Genomic DNA, 27,518 nt, shown 5'->3' with positions numbered 1-27,518 from the left:
TCATGGTCGGTTTCTGGATGATGCCAGAGTAGAGTGGATTGCCGTAGTTGAGTCTGCTGGTGATGAGTGCGTGAGTGACCGTCCTTCTGGATTTTGTGGGAATCCAGCTGACAGTCTTTCGGAGCAGGCGGAGCATGTGAACGTAGGTTGAGGAGACTGCATCGTGAGCGAATATCCAGTATAATGCCAAGGTTGCTTGCGTGGTCTGTTGGGGTGGGTGGAACACCCAGAGGAGCTGGCCACCAGGATTCGTCCCAGGGTGACGGGGTTGGTCCCAGGATGAGGACTTAGGTTTTGTCCGAGTTGAACTTGAGGCAGCGGTCTTTCATCCGTGTAGCGACGGCCTCCATTCCACTGTGGAAGTTGGTTCTGGCAGTTGAGGATTCATTGGTGAGGAAGAGGATCAGCTGGGTATCATTGGCGTAGGAGGCGATGTTGAGTCTGTGGCCTCTGACGATGGCTGCAAGGGGGGCCATGTACACGTTGAAGAGGGTGTGGCTCAGGGAGGATCCCTGGGGCACTCCACAGCTGATCTCCATGTGTTCTGAGAGGAACGGTGGTAGTCTGGCTCGCTGGGCTTGGCCGGTGAGGAAGGAGTAGATCCAGGCCAGGGCCATGTCTCGGATTCTGGCGTCATGGAGTCTGGGGAATAGGGTGTGGTGGGAGATGGTGTTAAAGGCGGCCCAGAGGTCTAGTAGGATGACGGCTGCAGTTTGCCCTGGTCGAGGCGGGAGCAGATGTCGTTTGTGGCGGCGAGGAGTGTAGTCTCTGTGCTGTGGTTGCTTCGCAAGCCGGATTGGGAGGTCTCCAGGACGTGGTTCGCTTCGATTAACTCAGGGAGCTGGGCGTTGATGGTCTTCTTCATGACCTTGGCTGGGAAGGAGGGAGATTAGTCTGAAGTTCTTGACGTCTGTTGGGTCTGAGGATGGCTTCTTCAGCAGGGGGTTGATCTCAGCGTGTTTCCAGTCATTGGGGAAGGTGGCAGTTTCGATGCAGCAGTTGATGGTGCAGTGGAACTGATGGGGCGATGTCGGCTGCTCTGTGGAAGATGTGGTGCTAGCATGGGTCTGTCGGGGTTCCTGAGTAGATCCTTCTACGGTCTTGCGCGTGTACTCCGCAGTGAGAGGGGTCCAGCAGGACACGGTCTTTTGAGGGGCAGCTTGTTTGTGTGCAATGGTGACAAGTATGGCAGCTGGATCTAGGGTGTCGAAGCTGTTTAGACCTTCCTAATCGTGTGGTGGAAGAAGGTGCCAAGTTTGTTGCAGAGGTCTTGGGAGGGGGGAACTTCTGTGGTCTCGCTGTTGAGCCTGGCAAACTCCTTGCCAATGGCAAAGAGTTCTTTGCTGTTGTTTGTGTTGCCATTGATTCTGTCATTTTCTTGGTGATTTTCAGGAGGAGGTGGTGTGCCTTAACAACAAATTTGAAGGTTGCGTGAGTTTCTGGGGTTTTGTTGCTCATCCATATCTTCCCAAAACGTCTGCAGGTGTGTCTGGACTCTTGGAGGGTGGGGGTGAACCAGCTGGCCGCCTTGGTGATGTTTGCCTGGTCTTCTCCTGAGGGGTGCCAGGGTGTGTGCTCAGTAGGAGATCCATTGATGGAGGTCGCAGGCTGCGCAGTTAGCGTCCATGGGTATTGGCACAGTGGTTATGCTGAGGGAGTTGACGAGTTCTTCGTTGGCCTTGATCCAGCTGTAGCGGGAGGCGATGATGGCGGTGGTGTACAATAAACGTGTCAAGGGCGAGGTCTACGCAGTGATGGTCGGTACAGGACAGTTCGGTGGTGTGGCTTTAGCTGATATTCCTGCTGGCAGAGAAGACTGGGTAGAGCATGTGTCCCGCTGTGTGGGTTGGTGCTATGACTAGCTGCTTGAGTCCGACTTTGGCGAGATTCTCCAGAAGAGAGGCAGTGTTCTGGTGGCTCGGATAGTCCAGGTGGAAGTTGAAGTCTCCAAGTAGGGTGTAGTTGGTGGGTGCGAGAGACTGGGGTACAATGAGGTTTACGATGGAGTTGGTAAAGGGGGGTCAGGGGCCTGTAGACGAGGGTGCTGCGGAGGGGTGATGTTAAGGATGGTCCAGATCTGGAAGTGGAGGTGTTTCATGGTCGTCTTTGGAGTGCGTGGTTATTCAGATCGTGCTTTTTTGGACGATGGCGATGCCTCCTCCTGAGCGGTTGGAGCAGTCCGTGCAGGTGACCTTGTAGCCACCGTGGATGATGGCGGCGATGTCTGGTCCGGAGCAGGGGTTGGTCCAGGTTTCCGTGAAGAAAGTTGAGGTGGTGTCGAGGAGATTCCCAGATTTCAGTGGCGTGTTTGTGGAGGGGCAGCACTTGTTGGAGGATGCCGTTGAGGTGGATGGGTGCGCTGTGGGTTAGCTGGGCAGCGGGGGGGAGTTGACTCGATGGCGTGGCTGAAGGTGCAGTTGCAGTTCCGGCAGAGGACAGTTCCAAGGGTCGCATTTGGTGATGCTAGATGGTGCATCTTCATGGGTTGAAGGCTAGGAGGGTACTTGCGTCGTATCGGTGGGGGTCCAAGAGGCAGGGTCCCTGGTGCTTGGCGTGGTCCAGATGCAGACGGGCTTGCATTTGGCGCATCAGTGGCATGCCCACTACGTGGCTTGGCAGCGGCCACCATTAAGTAGTGATGCGGGGGGCTGGGCAGCTAGGAGGCGGGAAACGCAGGAGCGGGAAAAAGACACTGGAGGGGATAGGGCTGCGGGGGATCGCAGCAGCAATGAGGGAGAGGGGAGCAAAAACGGGATACACAGGAGGAAAAACCAAAAAGCCAGAGGAAACAAGAGAATAAACAAGGAAGAGGCAGAAAAGGAAAATTATAACAGAGAAAGGACAGAAACAGCGAGAAGAGGGACAGGAGGGCAGTCAAGCATCAGAGCAGTGGCGCTGTACCACTGGACCATCAGGGATGAGGCGCAGACAGGAGCCTATGGGTGGAGGAGGGCCTCAAACTTCTGACCTCTGGGTTAGTGGCCCCAGCAGCAGCAGGAGGGGACCGCAGCATCAGCTACCTGACTGCACTGTGCTGTGGAAGGAGCAAGTACACTAAGGATAGTGGACTGCTCTAGACCTTAGTGGTCACTAGCAATACCTTTGGAGCAAAATATGTTAGTCACTGTAATACCTTCTAGCATGATATATGATAAAATGTTCTATGGTAAACCAGTAGTTCATTCAACTGAAGCATAGGAAACTTGCTTGAAAATCGGAATCCTGTACAGTATTTTTATGGAAATGGCAAGTTTCAAATGTAAACATTTGGGGGCATGGCCTGGCAGTACAACATAGCGCACGCGCCTTAGCGAGGCTACTGTAGCTATCCAACAATAATCCTGCTGCATCGGCTCATCAATTCACCTCTCTGACCACGCATTGCTCCTTACCTTGCTCTGCTGCCACCCGAGACCCCCTCCAAGTCGCCTGCTGTGGTGTTTAAAGCAGCCTGCGGCGACGCTGAGGTCTAGAGATCACTGGCCTCGGAGAGAAGGACACTCAGGAGTGGCGGTGCACTGCCGGGAAGGGCCGCCTCGTGTCCAATAGAGGTTGCGGCGGTGCTGTGCATCTCAGGCAGAGAGGGGTGCCCCTCATGTGACGATGTGAAGGTGGCTGGACCGGGGATGCCGACTGCTACTGCCCTGATCAGCGCTTTGCACCCGGGCCTTGGCGGCCATATCAGGCCGCGGTGCAGTCACCCTGGGGCCTGCGTCGCTGTGAGCGGCTGAAGTGGTGCCCCGACCCTGACTCTTCAGCTGGGGGCTTGTCTGCTACACGGTTCCTGATGGGCGGGATCCGTGGCCTGGTGTGGACTAAAGGCGACTAGATCGGGGACGTGGGCTGCCACTGCCCTGATCTTTGCCCTGCACCTGGGCCGTGGTGGCCTTATCGGGCCGCGGTGCAGTCATCTCTGGGCCGAGGCGGGGCCCTGACCATAACTCTCCTGCTGGGGTCTCACCTGATGCTACGTTGCTGGTCGGTGGGATCCGTGGGCTGATGGACGTGACTGGATCGTGGAAACGAGGATGCTGGTGAGAGTCTTTTCTGCCCCCACTTTTTCCCCCTCGCTCCCCTCTCGTTGGGACCGGGTGCTTTCAGCGGAGCAAGGCAGCTCTGCAGCCCCAGACTTGGGGATACTTGACCCCCTCTGAAATACATTGGCTCAATTCTACTGCTTTGGGAACAGAGATCGAAAATAATTAGAGACTTGCACTGACTGCTCGGGCCGAGGCGGCTGGGTTGTGGTGCGTGCCGCACAGCCCTGTGCAGCTTTTACAAACGTGGTCTCTTCTGCACAACACAGTCTCCTCTCGGTGGGACAGGGTGGTGGATCAACACCGGACGGCAGCAGGGATTGCTCGCCTCCGAGATTGAGGCCCGAACGAAGACACGCCCTAGGCGTCCTGTCCGCGCATTGCCCACCCACAGTAAAGCCGGAGGTCCGGTGTCCCCGGACCGACAGATTGGGACTCGTAATCCTCCACATCCCGGATCTACCCTTCGTGGAGCAGGGATGAATGACTATACCCCCTGGGGGGGCAGGGGTGCCTGCCTGTGGAGGCAGCCAAGCTATGCCTCTTTGTGTCTTGTGAGTGTAGTGCCCCCAAATGCCATCTCCCGCCGCCCCATCGATCTGGTCCAGCTAGATTAATCGATACCATCGCAGCCTCGACACATCAGTATACAGCTGGGCACGTGCCTTGGGGTGGCCCCCCTACAAATCTGTATAAGATGACTAAGGACAAACAGCCCAGTGCCAACACAAAGCAAAGCATAATGGACAAATACACCGGCGCTGTGGCCCAAGCATCCGACCCTGGAGACCCGACTTTGCCCATGCCAGATAATGCTGCTTTGTTAGCAGCTATCACGCAATCTAGGGATAGGCTGGCGGCCAAGATTGGAGCTATTGGCTCAGGTGTCATGCTGCTCAGACAGGACCTCCGTAATGTGGTGCAACATATTACTAAATAGGAGACCCGAATCTTGACGGTGGAAGACACAGTAAATACTCTTCAAAAGAAAGTATCCACTTTAGAGACTCTTACGAAGGGCCTGGCAACACGAGTGGAGGATGCGAAGGGACGGGCCCGCAGGAATAATCTACGATTCGTCGGATTGCCCGAGGGCTGCGAGGGTGGCAGCATGGAGGACTTCCTTACCAAATGGCTGACAGACTGGCTTCCTCCCAACTCAATGTCTCCCTGCATCATAATCGAACGTGCACATCTGGCTCTTCTACAGAAACCAGCACTCGGGTCCATCCTAGGCCAATTATTGCTAAATCTCTAAATTATAAAGGCAAGAGACGTTATCCTACAACAAGCCATGCTGAAGGAAGATGAAGTTGTGAAACTCAAACCCATACTCCACCAAGGATAGACTCTGACTCTTTGTTTGGGGGCCCCAGTCATAATCTCCCCAAGTTCACCGAAAAGCAACGATGTAGGTTGCGCTCCAAAAGACAATCAAAGATTCGCAGCAAGTCCCACATGCGGTCGACGGGAGGTCAGATGGAGCTGACAACATCCTAACTCACTCCTGGAGAGCTATACACTGTTTTATAACATGCTTGACGGAAATAATATACTGGCTACTTTTGTACTCACATTTCCTTGACTCTTAGGACGCTTTGATATACAAGTGATGTTCACTGGGGATACATTGGCAGGGAGTAGATTCTGCCCCCTGTTGGGTGTGAAACTCTCCCCCCCGCGACAGATGCTTCATTGTTTGAGGTATTGGGGAGGGAGGCAGGGAGAGGGGAGGGGTTGATGGAAAGTTATTGTTTGTTTTCAGTGCCATAATTCTTCACTACACACGCAGTTCCCCGTCGGACCACACCATCCATGTCATCTCACATTCATATACCCCACCGCCAAACATGTCACCAGTGTTGACCAATGCCCCGGGGAGGGGGGGTCCATATTATCAGCTGGAATGTCCGTGGCCATCTAGATAAGATCAAACGAGGAGCCATATTGCGCCAGGCTAAACGCTACAAAGCAGCTGTCCTGCTTTTACAAGAAACCCACCTGTTGGGTAATAAGACACCGTGCCTTGCACGGTTTGGTTACGTCCAGACTTTTTACTCCGGGTTTACCAGGGGTGTAGTGATCTTAATTCACAGCAGGGTTCCTTACATACATGACAAGACATGGGCGGATCTCCAGGGTAGGTATATAATACTATCAGGCACACTATTTGGTGAGCAACTCATTCTAGGCAGTGTATATGCCCCCGCCTCTAGCCTGGAACATTGTAGAGTGCTTGATGACCCTGCAGGCGGAAATCTCCTTGGCCTGATGGCAGTTGGGGGAGTCTGGAATGATGTACTGTGCCCACAAAGCTATAGATGGCGCAGCACAGGGCAGCCGGCAGGAATACAGAGGTCAAGGTTACAGTCACTGATTCAGGGGATGGGATGGGTATACACCTGGAGGAGACTCCACCCAACAGATCAAGAATACACATATTTCTCCGGTGTCCATGAGTCATTTTCTCGCCTTGACAACATTTTCATACCTGCAACCCACCTCCCCAGAATTGAGACAGCAGAAATTCTGCCTAGGGTCCTCTCCGACCACTCCCCTGTGTTGCTAGGGCTGCGATTAGACCCCCGACATTCTGATTGCGGCTCTTGCCATGGCACCTGCAAGATGAGCAATACAGACTACGCATGCGTACAGCCATCTCAGATTACTTCTCTTACAATACAGGGATGGCAGAATCGCCCGAAACCCTGTGGGAGGCTAAGAAACCAACTCTCAGGGGATATTGCATTCTGCACAGCACAGCGTAAACATCGCTGTGAGAAGCTGATACAGACAGAGACCCAACTCAGAGACTTGGAGCGCAGGAGTAGGGTGGAAGACTGGAACATGACTCACCAACAGTTACTTAATGCACAACAATTATATGCCAGCGAACTGTTAGATGAGGCTAAAATGACATGGTTAGCTACCCGCAGTAGGATATATCAGTGGGGAGACACTCTGTCCCTTAGCCATCCCAGGTATTGGCGGTCCCACCCGGGACATACTCACTGATCCAGTACAAATTGCGGCGAGCTTCTCCGATTATTTCACAGACTTATACGCTCCCAGGGAGACCCTTCCGGCGGCTACTATCCACCAGTTCTTTGATGATTTGCCTCCGTGGACCCTAACTGACTCGGTGAGAAAAGAACTGGACGCCCCACTGACAATTGAGGCGCACCAGAGTGCCTTATCTGATATGTCCTCTGGCAAAGCACCAGGCCTGAATGGCATCCCTTGCGAATTTCACAAAAAGTACCAATCTCAACTGACAGCTCCCCACTTGGGCTGGACTTAACGCTGCTGTAGATAAAGGGTTCCCCCCACCGGATTGGTGACACGCGGAAATAGTAGTCTTCCTAAAACCGGGTCGACACCCTGAACTCCATATCGCCCAATAACTCTTCTTAATGTAAAGGCTAAACTCCTGGCCAAGGTCATCGCCAACTGCATAGTACCACATATCACGGACATTATTCACCCCAACCAAGCTGGCTTTTGCCAGGTTGCACTACACGACACAATGTTCGCCGAGCCCATAACACCATCGCGACAGTAGATCGTCTAGATGGACCAGCGGCGCTCCTCCTTGCAGACATTGACAAGGCCTTTGAGTCGCTTAGCTGAACATTCCTCTTTGCACTTTTGAGTCGACTGAACATCGGTCCCCGCCTCCTCACCTATATTCACCTTCTCTAAACCGACATTACCGCCTACGTTTGCACGGCAGATTCGACTTCGCAGACCTTCTCCATTTTGCGAGGTACCAGTCAGGGATGCCGCCTCTTCCCCTACCTTTAAGCACTGGCTACGGAACCGCTCGCTGCTTGGGTAAGGATGGACGCCCAGGTCCATGGCTTTGGGTGGTCACAAGAGGTCTCGTACCACATAGCGCTATATGCGGATGATGTACTGTTCTTTCTTACACACCGTAATAGATCGGTCCAGAGGCTACATAAGATTATGCATGTCTTGGGCGAAAACTCTGGTCTTTACATGAATGCTCATAAGTCCTTCTTATGGCCACTGCGAGATGGATCCCAACTGGGCGGATGGGCATGAGAGGTGACAGTGGTCGCTGACAGGTTTAAATATCTTGGGGTGTATTTGTTGCCTCCCAGCCCACTTCCTGGAATAAAAATCTAGCCCCACAGTGGTTACAGGTCAAAGAACAGGTGCGCTCTTGGTCACACTTACCACTTTCCCTGTTTGGCAGATCTGCTATATTCAAGATGGTTTCCATGCCTCGCTTCCTCTATCAACTTCAAAACCACCCTTATCCAATACCACCCACCTGGTTTTGACAAATGAATGCAATCCTTGGCTCCTTTTTCTGGGGTGGGAACTCAGCACGGGTGGCCTCAAGAACCTGTTTTCAGTCTACATACTGCAGCGATATGGCGACTCCAGACTTCCAGGCATACCATGCTGCTTTACACCTTCTTATCCTTAACTACTGGGGGTATGGGGACAGACCAGATCCAGCTTATGCGGTTGACTGTTGGTTAATGGACACTATGTCATTACATACAATCCTATTTTTGGGTCCGACGCTCAAAATGTTGCCATCAGCAAGTAGGGCCATATTTGTGAGTAGGAGGCAAACGCTGCGCCGAATAGGGTGGTGGGGTAGACTGACGAAGGATCCCCATTTGGCAAATGGCCAATGACCAGTGAATTGGTGCGACAACAGGATGATGAGAGACAAAATGAGATATAACTATACAGTCCGTCGATTGGGGGACTGGGAACTACGTGTTTTAGACTTGGTATCAGATGCATGACACATTTTTTATTTTTGCTTGGGTACTTGTTCAGATACTCTCAGATCCTAATCTGTTTTATTTTGATATTGCAAATGTTGACATCAATACTGCTACTATGGATATTGTATTACCGAAAACCCTGGTTTACACCAGGGCTGTTGCAGCTGTTGACAGTAAAATTTTGTTGTGGAAAAAAAACATTAAATATTTGTACAAATTTTGTAAAATCAAAAAATGTAACCACTTAAAATATTATACAAGATTATGCTTCTAACAGAGGTCAAGAAATATATTTTCAAATTGCATAAATGTTGATGAATGTGTTTCTAGTCGAAATCATGAATTTACTTTTTTACAACGTTATCATATTTTCTGCATCTTTGTGTAGTTTTGGGGCACCGTCGGAAAAGCAGTGAACCAAAGAAACTGCCAACCACTGAGGATGAGCATATCTATCATGGTGGCACATGTGCAGCAGCCCACGATGTGAAGCTTTCAGTGTTGCAGCGTCATTTTAAGGATGTGAGTACCATTGGTGACGAGTGCCTCCTATGAATGTGATATTTTGAGTGGATGTGCTCATTTGAGTATAATGGTGTCATAATGGTCATCTTCTTTCCATTGATTTTAAATCAATATATGTTGGACTGCTTAAAAAAAAAGAAATTGTAATGCCTTTTCAGGGGGAATACTTTTTCCCGCAGACTCATTTTTGAACATCTTTCCAGGGGCCAGAATGTATTCAGAAAAAAGGTTTCTCAGCAATAGCTTCCCAGTGGCACTAAGTGGCCCAGTGTTGTTTCTATTAGGGATCCTCCTGACCTTGTGGTATATGGCAACAAGGACCCTTAAAACCTGTCTCCATCTTTTTCATTCTCTTCTGAGGTGGGATCTGGGGCACCCTCCATTATTTAACAGTTTTTCTCGAGTTTTTTTACCACACTTTCCTTCTTGAAATTCTTACCTTTGACTTGGCTCATCTCTCCACCAAAGATTTTGTGATTTAAACCCTGGGATTCCTTCAGTAGCAGATGTACATGTGGCATGATCAGCCACCACTCTGCCTTCTCAGAAAAATATGCACAAATGCGCATAAAAGCCAATAAAGGGTGAAAATGATGCTGATTCTGGGACAAGCCCATGTACATCACTTCCCCCAAATGCTAGGGTAGCAGAAGAGACATTACATGTTCTTCAACCTATTCATGACATCATAGGAAGTGACCGCACATATTCTCTAATTTGCTGTTAGCGTGTGGTGTCACTGTGTTCTGTACTGGAGTATTTTAATACAATTCTGGCTGATAATGATGTCTGTACGGTACCATGTCTCATTCAAATGACACCCTTGCTTTCAAATGTGCCACATTTGGGTGTCCGACCCTCACCTTTTGCCAGCACTTTCCTGTAATTCTGTCATAATAGGTGACCCTTTGGGGACGCACATGCTCTAGGACCAGCAGGGGACTCCTCACCCTAGGATCCTCTTTGGTGCCTGTTTTGGGGGTGGAGTAGGTGGAACCATCAACTGCCTTGCAGCACTATAAAGCACTTCTGACTTTCTCACTGTGCGAAGCCCGGGCCAAGGGCAGACCCGTCAAATTCATGGCAGGGCTACCCCCTTTGGCATTGATTTTCCTCAACGATATAATTGAATGTAAACTGTCGGCGCAACCCACTGTATAACAAAGGTACTGTCTTAAACTTTCTTGCCCCATATAGGCTGGCTGCAGATTTTCCCATACATCCCCTCCCAAAGTTCATTAGTTTCTGGTTGATGGCTTGTGTCCCCATTTTGGAATAGGAAATGTATTGTACTGAGCAGTTATATTATCACTTTTTCAGTAAGTAACTAGTTTTATCCTTTTGTTTATCAAAATATGTATATATTTTTGTTTTAATTGTGCTTTAGCCACACGTGTTCTTATTCATGTAGATTTTATATGGATTAGATTAATTTCCTTTTGTCCACTGTAAATTGGAAGATGGTGTTTAATTGTCGTTGCCAATGTGCAAACGGAAAGCCACAGGTAGTCCAGAAGGCCTTCATAGCCAAAAAAAGTTGAACAAGCACGTGGCTGATAACTGCACGATCAATGGCATTGATTCATTTATTCAAGAAGTCGAATCAATGCAGAAAGATACGGCTTCGCCAAAGGGTATGAAATAAATTTTAGCTAATATTTTTTATATGAAAAAGACATGGTACAAAAAAGTTGTTCTACTGTGAAAGATGACCAATCGGGGAATGTTACCTCTGATTTGACCACTACTTTATCGCAAATTCGCCCTATTTCCCATAGTAGTAGTGCCCGACTAGAACGCTGGTTGTTTACTCCAGTCGTTCTAAGATTGCGCAACAACATCAAACAATTTTGTTGTTTTATACCTAGATCTAACAAAGGTCCTAGTTTAACAAACCATCCCCAATTGTGAATGCCCTTTTCAGTTGCCTGTTTACAAATGCAAAGTAATTAAGAGTCTTAGGCGGGAGGTGATTCATCTAAAATGGGTAGTAAATGATCTTGTTAGCCTCATGCTATTTCAGCCAATAGTATCACAAATGAGTCTGCTAGGTAAATATGTAGTGGGTGATGATACTACCTGTAGTCCTAAACTATTTAGAAAGAATACAGCTGATGATGCCAGAGATGGGTGAGGAAGTGCCACAAGCCAGTCCAGGAAGACCATAGAATTAATATCTCGTACAGGTACCAGCAGCACTCAAGTGGCAATTATTCGACTTCCCTGGCATGGCCCCAGCAAAGATGAGCACTCAAAGTTCAAATTATACCGGCCCTGGAAATGGTTAGACCATAGGCAATTGTTTACATGACACCAGCAATGATAATTTACACGCTAACACTTTTACTTACTCCATAATTTAAAAAAACAGAACATAATTTTAATTGTCTCACATCCTGAAACTGCACTGCAATGTATATAAAAATCAGGACTCCTTAAAAAATAAGGTTATAAACTGGACTCAAGGTGTTTGTGGTTGCTGCTCCATCAATAGGTCGGACATAACTCAAGTAAATTGCATTTCTACACTGAGAAAATGGTGGGACCACATTGCGATAACATTAACAGATACTAGCTTTGTACAGGGTCTGATTGCTCTAGAGCTTAGATTATCTGCAGTGGGGGATCCAGCTACCAAGTTCAAATTGAGGCCACCTTATATTACAAAGATCCTTAGTTGGCCAAGGGGCCCACATGACAACTGCACATATCACAACAGAGCCCCAAACAACCTAGAAAGCTCCTTATTACAATCTGTTCATTGATTGTGTTTATCCCCACCATCTATAACAGCAACTGCCTAACAGACATCGAAACTTAACCTAGGCTCCTGGTGAAGTCGATCACCCCCCCCCCCCCCCCCCCCCAAACCTTCGGGAGCATTAGTGTTTAAATCCATAAATGTTTGGGAATGTTTACTTCTGAACCAACTGACCAGAGACCTTTAGATAGATTGACCTAACTTTTACCATGTACTGCGCTAGTCAATGAATCTATTCCAACTCTTGATATCAGACTGATATTTGCGTATTGCATATGGAATATATCCGGGATAAGGCCCAAACTAGCAGATCATGGTTGGGGCACATTTATTGAGTAATGATTTGTAACTATTCCAAGAAACCTGGGCAACTACTCCAGCACACAAGATAGGATTTAGAATGTATAATTTAGAAACCCTGGCTTAAAAAATGGGCATGCCTTCAGATGGCTTAACAATATGGATTAAAGTATCACTCCATTGAAAAGTGAGACCTATTAATACTTGCTCAGACGCCATTGTCTGCTTGATTATTTGCTTAGATAATGAAAAATCTATCGCCCTACTAAACATTTATAATAGATCCACTTCCCCTGGCAAGGAATCTAAGATTCTGTTGAAACTGGTTTCTATCCTAGAATCCCTAAATAAAACCTGTTACATAGATATTGCTGGAGATCTGAATACCTTGTGTGAACTATATGGGGTAGTACTTGATGTCGTAATAGAGGAAGATCAGTTTCAGAATGTATCTGTATTAGTATCTCCTGCTATGTTTAGCAGCTTTAGAGGGACATTCAAGTTCGTTTTTCTATAGCTGTTTTATGGCCACTGTGCCTGCAATGACCAGTCCAATTCAGATGGCCAGGCACAGTTCACTCATGAGGGGAACCTCAAAAAAGCCACATTGATTATATAATGTTGGATCTCCGTAGCTGGAACAAAATGGCTGCCCTCCCACAGTTTGATAGTGATCACAAACCCCTGATGTTCACTCTAAAAAAAGTATTTGATTGTGCATCCTGTGGGAGTAAAAGGTCCATCCTTCGACACCGACTCCATCATAGTTACAAATAATAGGAGAAATGTAAAATGGTCTGACATAAGTTCCTCTCAGGCAGTCACACAAATAATCTGTGAAGAACCTGTCCTGGTCCTATCACTTTCTGCTCAAAATTACATTGATAATGAATCTATAATGGAATCACATGGGTTTGAACAATTAATGCAACTCTTTACCAAGGATAGAGGCCTACACCATCTACCGATTGGTAAAATTTGATGGTTTGATAAGAGCTCCAGACCCACCTAGGAAACTTTGCTATCTACAGTAAATGAGGAAGAAAAAATGAGGCTAATAGATGTGAGGGCCAATTATAAAACTAGCATTGGCATAGCCAATAGGTCTTGCCTTTGGGACCTTATAAGTATTTACCCATGCAACAGTTAATGTTGTTGCACCAAGGATATTGTGCTGCATAACTAAATACTTATAAGGTCCCAAAAGCGAGACCTATTGGCTATGCCAATGCTTGTTTTTTATCGTAGTGCACTGAGACAGGGAGTGAAGGGGCGTGAGAAATCAGGAGGGAGAGGGGCATACTGGTCTGGGAAGGACGATGTGACAGAGAGGGAGAGAGGAGTAACTGGAGGGAAGGGGCGGGATGAAGAGGGAAAGAGAGGAAGAGTAGGAGTGAAGAAGTTGTCATGAGGAGGAAGAAAGGATTCTACTGAGGGCAGTTAGCGGGCTAAGGCGAAAGAGAGGTGAAGGGACGGATATGTGGTAAGGAGGGGACAGGATGCTACTGATGGGAAGGAGGGCGGGCTGAAGAGGGAGAGATGCTGTGAATGAGAGGAAAGGAGTATGGGGGAGAGCGCCACTGGTGGGAAGGGAATTAATTTAAAGCATGAAGAGAGCATGGAGAGAGAGGAAACATATGGGGCTGGGGAAGGAACAGGCGGGTTGAGGAAGCTAGGACTCAGAAGGCGGGCTAGAAAGGAACAAGAGGTGGGTAATGAAGGGTGAATTAAAAGACATTTTGGGGCAGGGGGTCAGTGAGAGATGCACGAGAAGGAGACTACGCAGCACATCTCACTGCTCGGCTGCACGTGAAGTCATTAGCTTTCTATTGATAATCCACACGGCCAATGTTTATTCAAATGTTCTTTGCGTAAATCAGTGTGACGGCGAGCGATGCAGTCACGTGGGGGGAGCGCTAGGGAACAGAGGTGGGGACGGAGGACACGAAAGAACCTGGGAGGGCAATGCACAGCAAGACACACTCCTGACAGGGAGAGGAGCTCATGGAAGAGGACACGATCAAGGAACAGAAAGGAATGTGCAACAACATGGACAGGCTACGGTTAGAGGGCAGCGGGAGGTAATGAAGGATTCGAGACAGGCAAATTAGTAGAGGGACCGTGGATGCACATACTTAGGGGGGCGACCAACAGGCGAGAGATGAAGAGAATGAGGTGGGCCGGTGTGAGGGAGAGAGGCCAGGCAGTGATGAAGAGAATGAGGAGGGCGAGTGTGAGGCCAAGGAGTGTTGAAAAAAATTAGGAGGGCCGGTGTGAGGGAGAGAAGCCAGGGAGTGGTGAAAAGAATGAGGAGGGCAGTGTGAAGGAAAGAGTCCAGGGAGTGGTGAAAAGAATGAGGATGGTCGGTATGAGGGAGTGGAAGCCAGGGAGTGATGAAGAGAATGAGGAGGGCCAGTGTGAGAGAGTGAGGCCATGGAGTGATGAAAAGAATGAGGAGGGTCGGTATGAGGGAGTGGGAGCCTGGGAGTGATGAAGAGAATGAGGAGGGTGTGAGGGAGAAAGGCCATGGAGTGATGAAGAGAAGAGGAGGGTTGGTATGAGGGAGAGAAGCCAGGGAGTGAGGAAGAGGATGAAGACTAGTGGCGGCCTGAATGCAAAAGTATGCCCCCAACACCCTGCAAAATGTGATGACCCATCCATATCTCACAGATATTCATTGACTTGGTTTGGGGGCCCTGCTGTATGCCCCAGATTTTGAGAGAGGTTGAAAGAGCGGGCGGAATACAGTGGCGAAGCAACGGTGCAGCAGGTCATTTTCAAGCAAGGAAATACCCCTTTTTTTAAGTACTTCGGTGGTAAAACAGAACCAAAATTAGGTGCAGAGGGCTCCTCGGGTCTCGCTGATAGATGCGACCCTCGTCTATTGAGCACCTCTGGAATAGCATCGTTTGTTGTTGGTGTCATTCAGCGGGGTCAGCAGGGTGTGTGTATTGCTATTGCGGGTTGCAGTCATCTGCATGCCACGTCACTGTTACTCAAGTGAGTGAGGTGAGCTGAAGGCGGGGTGAGGGGGTGGCGGATTCCACATCTTGCACGCTCAAAATCCCCAAAGATCTAAAATGGCGTTTCAGAGTGACGTCAGAGGCTCCAAAATCAGCTCGCCCTGAGTGATTGCAGGACCGAAGCATCAAACGCAAAGGAGACAGACAATAAAAGGATTAATTACCCTGTTCCTCACAGCTCTAAAAATAGCAAACATTGGCTCTGACTAAAAGGCGTGACGTTGATACACTCAGGACAGTTGTCTCTCCTAGATAATGACGAGTGCGGCCGCGAAAGATAAAGCGACGCGCACTCGAGTGAGGGAGCTGGAGGCGGGATGAAAAACACTAGTAGCAAGAGTGGCCACGTGGCCGCGAAAGGAATGTGAAGTTTGCAGCTGGCACCCGGCCGCGCTGCTGCTCGCTCCCGAGCTCTCTAGGCCAGGGGAGAGAGAAGACGCGACATGCACCCGCCTTTGGCCAATTGTGTGCTGTCTTTCTTAGAAAGACGCATGCAAAGGCTAATAGCGTGTGAGCAAAAATAAAGCACACACACGAGCTGTGGTCCGAGTTGAAAGTCCTTACTAGAAGCCTCGCAGTGCAGCGCATGTGCGCCAGCTCAGGCGAGACCTAAAAAGATAAAAACTTCAAACAAACCTAGTTGGGAGGCTAAGTGCTGGGATAATCTCCAGATAGCATGCTAGATAAGAGACACTAAGGCCTTCTGGCATAGTATCACCCTTGGGAAAAGGGGAAGTTCATGAAGACAGAAATACTCATGTTACCGCATGAATATGTTTACCATTTTTTTAATTCATACTACACTAATTATCCAGAGCAATGTGATTCTTTCAGCAATCATTTGCCTACAGCATCCCTAGCTATATCTAAGCGTATTTATACCATAGGATAAGCTCATTTTGAATAGTACCCTGACTGCTAAACAGGCCCAAGAGACAGGCAAAGTCCTTGGCCTGGATAAGAGTCCTTGTTCCAATCGTAGTCCTTTGTTTGGGGTGTATACAAAGTTCTCAATGCAGTAACTCCAGGAGTTTCAATTCCTGCCACGTGGTTAGGGTCTGAAATCATACATACTTATAAAAAAAGGTTCCTACACTTGCTAATAGAACTATCACCCAATAAGCCTCATTGATAACTTCTAGAAGATTTTCTGCAAGCAGGAGTTGGTTAAACTAAATCAGTGGATGAATGAAAATCAAGTAGTCTCTCTCTTGCAGGTGGGGTTCATGCCCAGAATTAGCTCTCTCAATCAGGCTTTTTGTTTCCTCGTGGTTAAATGGACGACTGAGGACCTTTCTAATGGGCATTTTTAGGTTACCTTTGTTGATCTGAATGCCGTCTTTAACATTGTCCCATCTGAAGAACTTTGGGCGGTACTGGAAAATAGAGGAATCCCTTCGGGGTTGCTTTCAATCTTAAATCGGTTACACACAGAACATTATGCACAGGTTTGTTGGAATATTCAGCGGGAACTAACAGAGACATTCAGTATTGGATGAGGGTGTGTACTTGCTCCCACATTATTTATTTTATATCTATAAACAATTGCATCCCACTCATACATGCTTGTCCCAACAATGCTCCAACTGCAGGCTATAAAGTACCTGTCCGTTTTTGCTGATGACACTTGGTTGTTGTCAAAAACACCAAGAGTAATACTAGATAGATTCAGTCTGTGAATATGTGCTTGAGATAAACTCCAGCAAAACCATGTTTATGGAGTTTATTTACTAAAATCCCTTCAAAGTAAGCATCCTCTTAAATTATACAATTTTAGAAAGAGAGCATGAATTTGATTACTTGGCCATTTGTTTGTCAGAATCAAATACCTGGCTACCCCAAATTAAAAAAAGACAATTTACTAATCAACATAAATCAACTGGCTTACTCAAATCCATGAAGAGTTTCTCTCATTAGCCTAAATCCCCGTTGTTGGAAATGTATATGGCTAAGGTAATGAGTACAGCCCTGTATGGAGACAGCTGTTAGATTATTGCAAAGTTAAGAAAGTAGATGTGATGAAGAAGACATTTTTAAAATCACTCCTCAAAGTGCACCAATGACCCTAATACTGCTAGATCTTCCACACCCATCTCTATCATCACAAACCTAAGGCCTTTACTTTATTATACTAGCATCTGAGGCACAGAGAAACTCCATTCCTATTGTGAGGCCTTGTAGATAAAATCCATAGACCTGGAGCCCTGAAGTTCTTTGTTTTTTCTATGTACAAACATTTTTGGACTCTGGGCTTACTGAAAGAATCTGACAGCTATCCCTAAAATGCATTACAAGCAGTTAAAATCTGATATTGCCAGGTTATGTCGGCCCAACAGACTTTAGTTCCACCTGGTAGTCTCAGAAATCACGTTCTGGAATTTACCACGAATCTAAAGAGAGCGAGGGGCATTTTTAAATTTTTCTGCAGAGAAAACACAAAACCAAGAGATCAAATCATGTAAAATAGGATGTGTAGATCTGATAAGTCTCCTCTGGTAGTCTTTATGCTTTCCGAGTTCCTAGTGTCAGCTTGGCGTATTAGAGGACGGATACTTGATCAGTGGTCTAATTGATGTGTGATGTTATTATTAACATTATGTATATGTTTTACGACAATCGTTTTATGGGTATCTAATACTTTGTTGTTGTAATGCTGTTTTTAATGTGGATGCTTTCATCACGCTGTCTAGTGCTTTTCAGTAGTAAGTTAAAGTTGTACAAATAATTCAATGTCAGAGGTATCCTTAATACCGCTAACCGATTGAGAGCCATGCACAGTGCCCAGCTACAGGAATGCAAAATACTACAACCCCAAGTAATCGACTTGTTTCTCAGATTAAAAAATGCAAAATAAATATTCTAAGTGCGTCACATAAAAAATATATTTTATATATATATATATATAATATACTCTCTAACAGCCCATTATGCCACAGTGTACTGTGCCTACATTTCGGTATGTTGTGTTATTTAAAAAGTGCTCAACGCTACTCTCTAAGTACATCACGTTCAATCTCATTTAGAGCCTGACTTAGTTCTTGGTGGATGGGTTACTCCGTCACGGCGGTGACGGATACCCCATCTGCTGAAATATAAATCCCATTTAATTCTATGGAATTTATATTTTGATCTACATCAAGCCCCTAATTTGTTGCATTTGAGACCCACCAAAATAGTGTTGATCCATTCATGTGTGTTTGACTTATAAATCAGTGGTGTATTAGTGTTTGTAAGAGGCTCACCCGTAGAAAAGACTCGTTGAGAGCCATGCCTAATGCTCAATTAATGCAATGATTTGGCCCATGATGAGATCCTAACACCAGCAACATGGAGAGAATGCCGTAGAATGCTCAGTTTTAATGAGCCTTTTTAAAGTGTTTTGAATGCTTAAAAAAAGTTTTGAAAGGTATGAAGTTCACTTGGGTCACGTCACAGGTGCAAATAGCATCTTTTGTTTTTATTATCATTTGTATTACATGAAAGAGGTAGATTTTTAAACAAACGTAAGCAGCAGCATATACTACTGCTAAGCATTAAAAGTTAATCCTAAAATTTTACTAAACTATGGTTTATAATTGTAAGAAAAAAAATTGCCATTGCATTGTGTTTAGAGTAGAATTATGAGCTTCTCATACCTCTCCATGTGCATCATCCGACTCCTAATTTCCACAGTTTGAACTCAATAGTCGTCGTTTGTTATCATGCCTTGAAGAATGTAACCATTTTATTGGGAGATATACTAGCTAATTTGATGACATGGCGTTTAACAGCACGTGAGATTCCAGTTAAAAAGCTGACTTATCTGTAGAACATTTCAAGCAAAAAAGGGCTATTGCACTGTTTGTGCACTGTTTGTGTAGTTAACTGCATTAGCTTGTGTAGTTCCTGTCCTGGACATCGGTCTGGCTGCTATATGGACATCCTTGCATACGTTTATCAAACACTACTGCCTTTATTCTACCAAATTGTGTGGTTCAGGCCCTCCCTCTCTCATGCTTGCTCAATTCCTAACGCAGGACTTGACCCTAATAACTTTCCATCTATAATGCATTTGTTCCCCCACAATGTGCTACAGTTCTTCTTCTGTTTTGCAGCTCCTAAACTGGTTAGGACTGTGCTGTAAGTGCAGTCATTGGCATAAGGTCTCTCTGGAAGTGTAAGGGTGAATCAATTCCTGAGGAGACATTGAATTTTGCCACTAGATTAAGAATCAATAGCTGAGCGAGTCTCTCAGCCACTGGACATGATAATGCAAGCCCTTGCTACCAATGAGGAAGGAATGTTCTTTCAGGATCGCGCGAGAAAGTCACCCTTACTGGCCCTACAAAGTTGTGTGTAGCATTCGAAAAAGGTGAAATTATCTAAAGCAAGACCTCACCCCCCCATTACAGACCATTTGAACAACCTACATCACGATATAGGCATGAGGTGGCTTGGAGTTCAGTTTCTTTAAGAACAATTACCTCTTGTGCCCTGGACACTGTTGCACCATCGAGTCATGCCTACCTCCTCATCTGGGTACAAGCTGCTTCTTAGACTGTATGAGCCGAACTCTTTGGTCATGATGTTATAGGCCTGTTGCACGGAGACTTGTGCTCAATTCCCTTCCTGGATGTGGAGTCATGGGAGCTTTAATTTCTTGTTACTAACCGGTAATCTTCATTACCACAATTAGGGTCCTCCTCGTCCCAGTTCCTACACAGTCCTTACACAGTGAGACAGACCTGCCTCCACACAGCCAATCAAAACGCTAGAAAAACCAAAAGCTAAAGGTCATATAAGCCCCTCCCACCCACCGCCATGCCTGTTATCAACAAGTCCCAGACACAAACATAGCGGGAGGGAGGGAGGGAGGGAAGAGGACTGGGACAAGGAGGACCCTAATCTGGGTAATGCAGATTACCGGTAAGTAACAAGACATTACCCCCTCATGGGTCCTCCTCGTCCCAGTCCTTACACAGTGAGGAACTCACAAGCAGAGAACCAACAAGAATAACGCAGGACAGCAGGCATCTATGCAAAAATACAAAACTTTTAATCAAATAAATGATCAATGAACAGCAGCGTTCAGAACGCCAACAGCAAAACTGCCAACAGATGCATGCAAAACATCAAGACGATAATGCCGAACAAACGTGTGATGGGACTGCCAAGTGGCCGCCCTACAAATTTCCTGGATAGAGACCCGCGCCGCCTCAGCCCAGGTAGCTGGCACAGAACGTGTCGAACGACCCTAAACCGGAGACGGAGGAGGCAGATCCACAGACTTGTAGGACTGGCAGACCGCCAAACGCACCCATCGACTGATCGTGGAAGTGGAATCCTTCTTCCCCTTAGCCTCACACCCACAGGAGACAAACCGGGCAGGAGAAAGCCAAAGCCCCAGCGAACACTGCAGGTAAATCTGAAGAGCCCTGCGAACATCCAAAGAAGAGGGAACAAGAGAATCCCCCTCAGTAGGCAAATTAGGAAGGACCACCTCCTGTTGCAAATGGAACAGGGAAGAAACCTTAGGCAGAAAATCCGGATCAAGCCTCAAAACAACCCGATCCTGCAGGAACTGCAAATAAGGGCAAGAAATGAGCAAGGCATCCAACCGACGAGCGGAGGTGATGGCCAGAAAAAAAGCCACATTAGTGGACAACTACAACAAGTCCGCTTCCAACAAGGACTCAAAAGGGGGTAACTGCAGAACACACAAAACAGTAGACAAATCCCAAGAAGGCACGATCACAGGAGAGACTGTCTGGCGAAGCCGAATGCCCCTAAGAAGCCGACACACCAAAGGGGCAACAACCTCCAAGGAGGCCCCAGAACCCCGACAAGCACGAACTCCCGCTCACTGAGCAGGCAAAGTGGAAGGGGAAAGGCCCTTTAAAAAACCATCCCGGAGAAAATCCAACACAGAAGCAGGATTCTCCCAGCACAGGATCCACCCCATGGGAAGAACATCAAGAGACAAAAGAGCCCCAATGACGACCATAGCATTTAAGGGTCGAAGGTGGACGTGACAACTGAATGTCACGAGCCACCACAGAAGAACACCCAAAGACTCCAACGTCAACCGCTCAAGAGCCAGGCCGTCAGCTGCAAACGACGAAGACAAGGCAGAGACAGGAGTGGAAACTGAAGAGGAGCCGGAACTAAAGGAAGCCGGACAAACCAAACCAGGCCAGAAGGGAGCAATCAACAGGACCAACACCCTCTCCCCCCGAATCTTCTGCAGCATCCTCGGGAGGAGGGGAATAAGAGGGAAGGCATACAGAAGGCCCAAAGGCCAGGGAATCAAAAGAGCATCCACCGCCCAAGCCTGAGGACACATCTGTAACGCCCTGAACGTCTCAGGATCGTTTAACAGACACGACAATGAGGACGCAACCACTTGTGAAGGGTTAGTTCTTTTAATGAAGGCAAATAAAATACAAAGAACAAACAAAAGTTATAGTCACTGGAATCCTCCAGGCTAAGTACGTTACCAGCCCACAGCACGGATGGTCCTAACCGTCCTCTGCATATACGCCGATCCCGGCGTATGCCAACAGAGGGCAGAAATGAAATGGCCGACAATGCCAATCGGTAGGCTGTGAGGGGCACGAAGAGTGTTGGGGAGAATCGAGGAGTCAGGGAAACACCCAGCCGGGGTCTCTACCTGAAGGGAGCAGCCGCTCAACCTCTTCCTCAGACTGCACCGGGACGCGGAGTCACCTCCTGGTGATGCGTCACCGATACCCCAATCACAAGCAAGAAGACTGAACCGAGAGCAGCCGCTCGATCGATCCTGTGGACTTCCGAGTCTGTAACGCGGCAAACACCTCCTGGTGTGCGTTACAGCTGGCAGTCCCTGTGTCTCTGGTCGGGCTGGGAGTTACGACTCCAACCAGCAAAAGCGCCACTGCGCTTGGACTCAGCCGAGTCAAAAAGCGAAGCTCAATGGTTGACCGGTAGAGCTTCCGGGTCCTTCACAGGTGACGATGGGGCAAGACACGGCCCAGGGAGTAACAACTCGACCTACCTCCGTTCTTGCCTTACTGGAGCACCACTCCGGAACACTGCTCTTCACGAAGCAGGTACGTCGGTGTAAACACAATATCCGACAGCCTTGTACCTCCCGGTTCCTCCCTTTATAGGGCGTGTTTTCCTTGAGTTATGTAACAGCTCTCCTGTTTACATAAGGGCGTGTTTCCCTTGAGTTATGTAACAGCTCTCCTGTTTACATAAGGGCGTGTTTCCCTTGAGTTATGTAACAGCTCTCCTGTTTACATAAGGGCGTGTTTCCCTTGTATGACAGGAATTCTTGACAGTACATCCTCCCTCTCAGCGGCTCCCCACGGGTCCAGCGCTGGCAGGAAAACGCCGATGGAACAAGGAGACCAAGCGCGGAGCATGAACCCCTTCAGCCGGTTCCCATGAATGCTCCTCCGGGCCATAGCCTTTCCACGCAACCAGGTACCACAGCTTCCCCCTGCGCCATTTGGACGCCCGTATGCCCGACACTTCATACTCCACCTCCGACTCCACGCATACCGGCCTAGGTGTCCCAGACGGCTTGGAGGGTGCTGGTTTGAGCAATGATACATGAAAGACAGGGTGTATCCGCAATGACTGGGGCAAGCACACCTTCACGTTCACGGGACCCATACACTTGGTAATTCGATAGGGGCCCATGTACTTGGGATGGAACACACTGTTCTTTCGAAACCTCATGTTTCTTGTGGATATCCAGACGTAGTCTCCAGTGCGGTACAGTGGCCCGGGCCTTCTCTTCCTATCTGCCGCAGCCTTGTATCTTCTCTTGGCCTCTATTAGGACAGCCCTTGAGCGCATCAACGTGTCTTTTATGTGTGCCACCCTGTCCGCTGTGGCGGGAATCCTGTCCTCTCTGAACGGATGTAGAAATGGCAAGAACCTGGGATGTTGGCCATAGTTGCTATAGAACGGAGATGACTGTGTGGAGCTGTGAGTGGCGTTGTTATAGGCTATCTCTGCAACCCATAGCAAGTCGACCCATTCTTCCCTGCCCTGGTCCACAAAACATCGCAGATACTGTTTGAGCGTTTGGTTCAGGCGCTCGGTTTGGCCGTCCGTTTGAGGGTGGTAGCTGGTGGACAGGGCGGTCTTAACATGCAGCGCAGTGCACCAAGTCTTCCAGAATTGCGCAGTAAACTGCGAACCCCGGTCCGACACGATCACCCCAGGTAATCCATGCAGTCGTACCACATTCTTTAGGAGTAGTGACGCCAATTCCCCGGCCGTAGGGACTCTCTTGGAGGGGATGAAGTGCCCCATTTTCGTCAAGTAATCCACCACCACCAGTATTGCCGTCATCCCCTGGTCTACCGGTAGGCCCACCACGAAGTCCAGTGATATGCTATCCCATGGTCTATCCGGGGTCGGAAGTGGATGGAAGAGCCCTTGGGTTCGGCCATGGTCGGCCTTCATGGTAGCACATGTAGGACACTCCTGTCCCCCCTTCCTGACATCCACTCTCATGGTTGGCCACCAGAAATGCCGTCCCATGCTAGCCACCGTTTTTTCAAAACCCAAATGACCTGCGCATGGTGAGTCATGGCACCAGATGAATGCTTGTTTCCTTAGCCTAGGCGTGGGTATCAATAGGCACCTGCCCTTCAGGGGTATCCCGTCCTTCAGCTGCCATTCTCTGTGACTGAGGAGCCACCTCCGCCATGCGAATGACCTGATCCCTCTCTTTATTCCCCTCAGGAAAGTATCCGGTTGGATAACCCCCAATACCATCCTCGGGGAAATGATGGAACGCTCGGTTGCAGGCAATGGTTCCTTAACTGCAGATTGACGGGACAGGGCGTCCGCCTTCCGGTTTTCCGTCCCCGGCCGATATGTGATGCGGAAGTTGAACCCCGCAAAGAAGATCATCCACCGCAGCTGCCTGGGAGAAAGGTGTCTAGTGGCCGTCATGAACTGTAGGTTCCGATGGTCCGTGTACACCGATACCACATGTCTTGCCCCCATCAACCAATGCCTCCATTCGGTGAAGGCGTCCTTGATTGCGAGAAGCTCCTTCTCCGCAATATGGTAGTTGCGTTCGGCGTCGTTGAGTTTGCGGGACATGTACGCAACGGGATGAAGCACCCCTGTGTCGTGGTTGCGTTGGGACAAGATAGCCCCCAGCGCCACATCCGACGCGTCCGCTTCCACCACGTAGGGGAGATCCGGATCGGGGTGAGCCAACACCGGCGCCTTACCAAAGGCGCTTTTCAGGGCCTCAAAGGCTTTGTTCGCCTCAGGGGACCAGACAAACTCCTTGGACTTCCTCAGTAGCTGTGTGATTGGGGCCACCACTCCTGAAAATCCATCTATAAACCGCCTGTAAAAGTTGGCGAAGCCAATGAAACTTTGGACGTCCTTCACGCTTTGGGGCACCGGCCATTCTTTCACCGCCTTGATCTTTCGTTCTGCCATCTCCTGTCCCTCTGGACTCAGCATCACTCCGAGGAATTCCACGGATGTGACGTGGAAGTCACACTTGCTGAGTTTACAAAACAGCATGTTTTCCCTCAGCTTTTGGAGCACAGCTTTGACGTGGTGTACGTGCTCCTCCACACTGGACGAATAGATGAGGATGTCGTCGATATATACGACCACGTAGATATCCAACTCCTCTCTGAATACCTCATTCAAAAAGTACTGAAAGGCTGCCGGGGCGTTGCACAGACCGAACGGCATGACGAGGTACTCAAAAAGGCCGAACCTGGTCTTAAAGGCGGTCTTCCACTCGTCTCCGTCCCTCATGCGCACCAGATGGTATGCCCCTTTCAAATCCAACTTGGTGTAGATACGAGCTTTCTTGACCTGTTCCAGAAGTACACTGATGAGAGGCAAGGGGTACCGATTTTTTATGGTTATCGCATTCAATGCCCTAAAGTCCACACAGGCTCTCAGCTCCCCATTAGCCTTCGGGATGAAGAAGAGTGGCGAGGCGGCCGGAGACTTGGACGGGCGGATGAATCCTAGCTTGAGGAGTTTATCCAGGTACCCCCGGAGATGCACGTTTTCAGGCTCCGTCAGGGCATACAGCCTGCCGCTGGGAACGCTGGCCCCTGGCACCAGGTCGATCTGGCAGTCAAACTGTCTATGTGGTGGTAGCACTTCCGCCTTCACCTCATCAAATACATCCTCAAAACTGTGATAAGCCTGGGGGAGAGCCACATCTTTTTCTGCCGCTGTAGCCACCGTCTGACTCCCGCTCTCATCTGCGTCAAGGGATTCCGTTCTTATTCCACAATGCAGGATGCAATACGGTGACGTCATTTCGATGCGATGTGTTGGCCAATCCACAAAGGGGTTGTGTTTCTGTAGCCACGGCAATCCCAATATGACGCCATATTGGGGCGCTCGGATGATGTTAAAATCGATTTGTTCCAAATGGTTCCTCCCATATCTCATCGGAAGGACCCCCGTGTGCTGTCCGATGGGCCCCGTCACCAATCGCCTTCCGTCTACCGCATAGACGTCTTCGGGTACTGCTTTGGGAAGAAGCACTAGCCCTAGCCTGCATGCCTCGTTGTGGTCCATAAACATGCCAGTGGCCCCTGAATCCACCATGGCCACAACGGGTATCCACTGGTCATGCACTCCCACGTGCACCGTGATAAACAGGTGTCGTTGTCCCCTAGTGACCGAGTTGGAAAGTGAAGGGATGGATGAGTGACTCCGAGATGCCCCTTCTCTGGTCTTGGAGTCCTCTAGTTTTCCGCCGGTATGTCCACCACGGCTGTTACCGACCGGTTGGCCCGATAACGTGACGTCTTCGGTTTGGCAGGGCATTCACGTACGTAGTGGCCTTTTTTGCCACAATATAGGCACAATCCTTGTTTATGGCGTGACTCTTTCTCCGTGGCTGTGAGGCTCGCTCGTATTGCGCTGATGTCCATGGGTTCTCCCTTGGATGCGGTGGAAGTTTCAGGACTTCCCACCGTCACATAGGATGGAAGGGATTTTCCTTTTCTCCCATGATCCCCCTTTCTTTCACTTAGCCTATGTTCCAGCCGTAATACCAGGTTGATAAGGCCCTCACATGTCTTGGGTTGAGGGTCAATATGAGCCACGGCGTCCTTGAGCTCATCGCACAGCCCTTGATGGAAGAGCGCCGTCTGTTTAGCAACAGGCCACTTGGTTTCCGCAACCAGCCTTCGGAACGCGTTGAGATACTGCACCAGGTCGTTGGATCCCTGTCTCAACTCAAGCATTTCACGGTCCGCCGTGTACGAGTCAGCCCTTCTGTCGAATACCTTCAGGAATTCTTCGCGAAAAGCACCCCAATCACATAAGAGGGGGTCGTCCCTGCTCACCAGAGGTACGGCCCATTGTGCCGCGTTTCCAGCCAAATAGGATATAAGGAAAGCCACACGAGCCTGACTCGTGGGGAACGCCTTTGGTTTGCACGATAAATGTAGCGCCACTTGTGTGAGGAATACCTGCACTGTGTTAGGATCCCCACTGTACCTCTCTGGTGTTGCCAAGGGGATGGCTACCGGCATTTCCACTACTACCGCAGGGGTCTGGTTCGTGAGGGAGGTGCTGGGCGTGAGCGGGTCCAATTGGATAGCATCCAGTCTGGCTTTTACATCGGCTGTTTCTTGCCTAGAGGCAGCCACTTCAACTTGCATGGCCGCTAAAGCAGCCAGCACATCATCAAGTGTTGCCATGTCTGTTATCGACCGGGAGACAGTTAGTGTTATTAAGGTCGGATATTTTGTAACGCCCTGAACGTCTCAGGATCGTTTAACAGACACGACAATGAGGACGCAACCACTTGTGAAGGGTTAGTTCTTTTAATGAAGGCAAATAAAATACAAAGAACAAACAAAAGTTATAGTCACTGGAATCCTCCAGGCTAAGTACGTTACCAGCCCACAGCACGGATGGTCCTAACCGTCCTCTGCATATACGCCGATCCCGGCGTATGCCAACAGAGGGCAGAAATGAAATGGCCGACAATGCCAATCGGTAGGCTGTGAGGGGCACGAAGAGTGTTGGGGAGAATCGAGGAGTCAGGGAAACACCCAGCCGGGGTCTCTACCTGAAGGGAGCAGCCGCTCAACCTCTTCCTCAGACTGCACCGGGA

The 27,518-nt window shown here is 48.7% G+C and overlaps 1 protein-coding gene across 7 annotated transcripts in view; it reads left to right on the top strand.

Annotated features, from left to right (window-relative positions):
- The window catches only part of UBR3 (ubiquitin protein ligase E3 component n-recognin 3), a 2,077,978-nt gene that overhangs the window by 1,406,387 nt on the left and 644,073 nt on the right, over window positions 1-27,518 (top strand). For all 7 annotated transcript variants that reach the window (XM_085645338.1, XM_085645337.1, XM_085645336.1 and 4 more), the window contains one exon: window positions 9,195-9,328. In XM_085645338.1, the coding sequence (XP_085501464.1) occupies window positions 9,195-9,328 (134 nt within the window). The remainder of the gene's footprint in view (window positions 1-9,194; window positions 9,329-27,518) is intronic.

The sequence above is a fragment of the Triturus cristatus genome, chromosome 3_1 (genome assembly GCF_964204655.1).
Source record: "Triturus cristatus chromosome 3_1, aTriCri1.1, whole genome shotgun sequence".
In the NCBI taxonomy this organism is placed as follows: Eukaryota; Metazoa; Chordata; class Amphibia; order Caudata; family Salamandridae; genus Triturus; species Triturus cristatus.
This window is presented reverse-complemented; position numbering and strand designations above follow the sequence as displayed.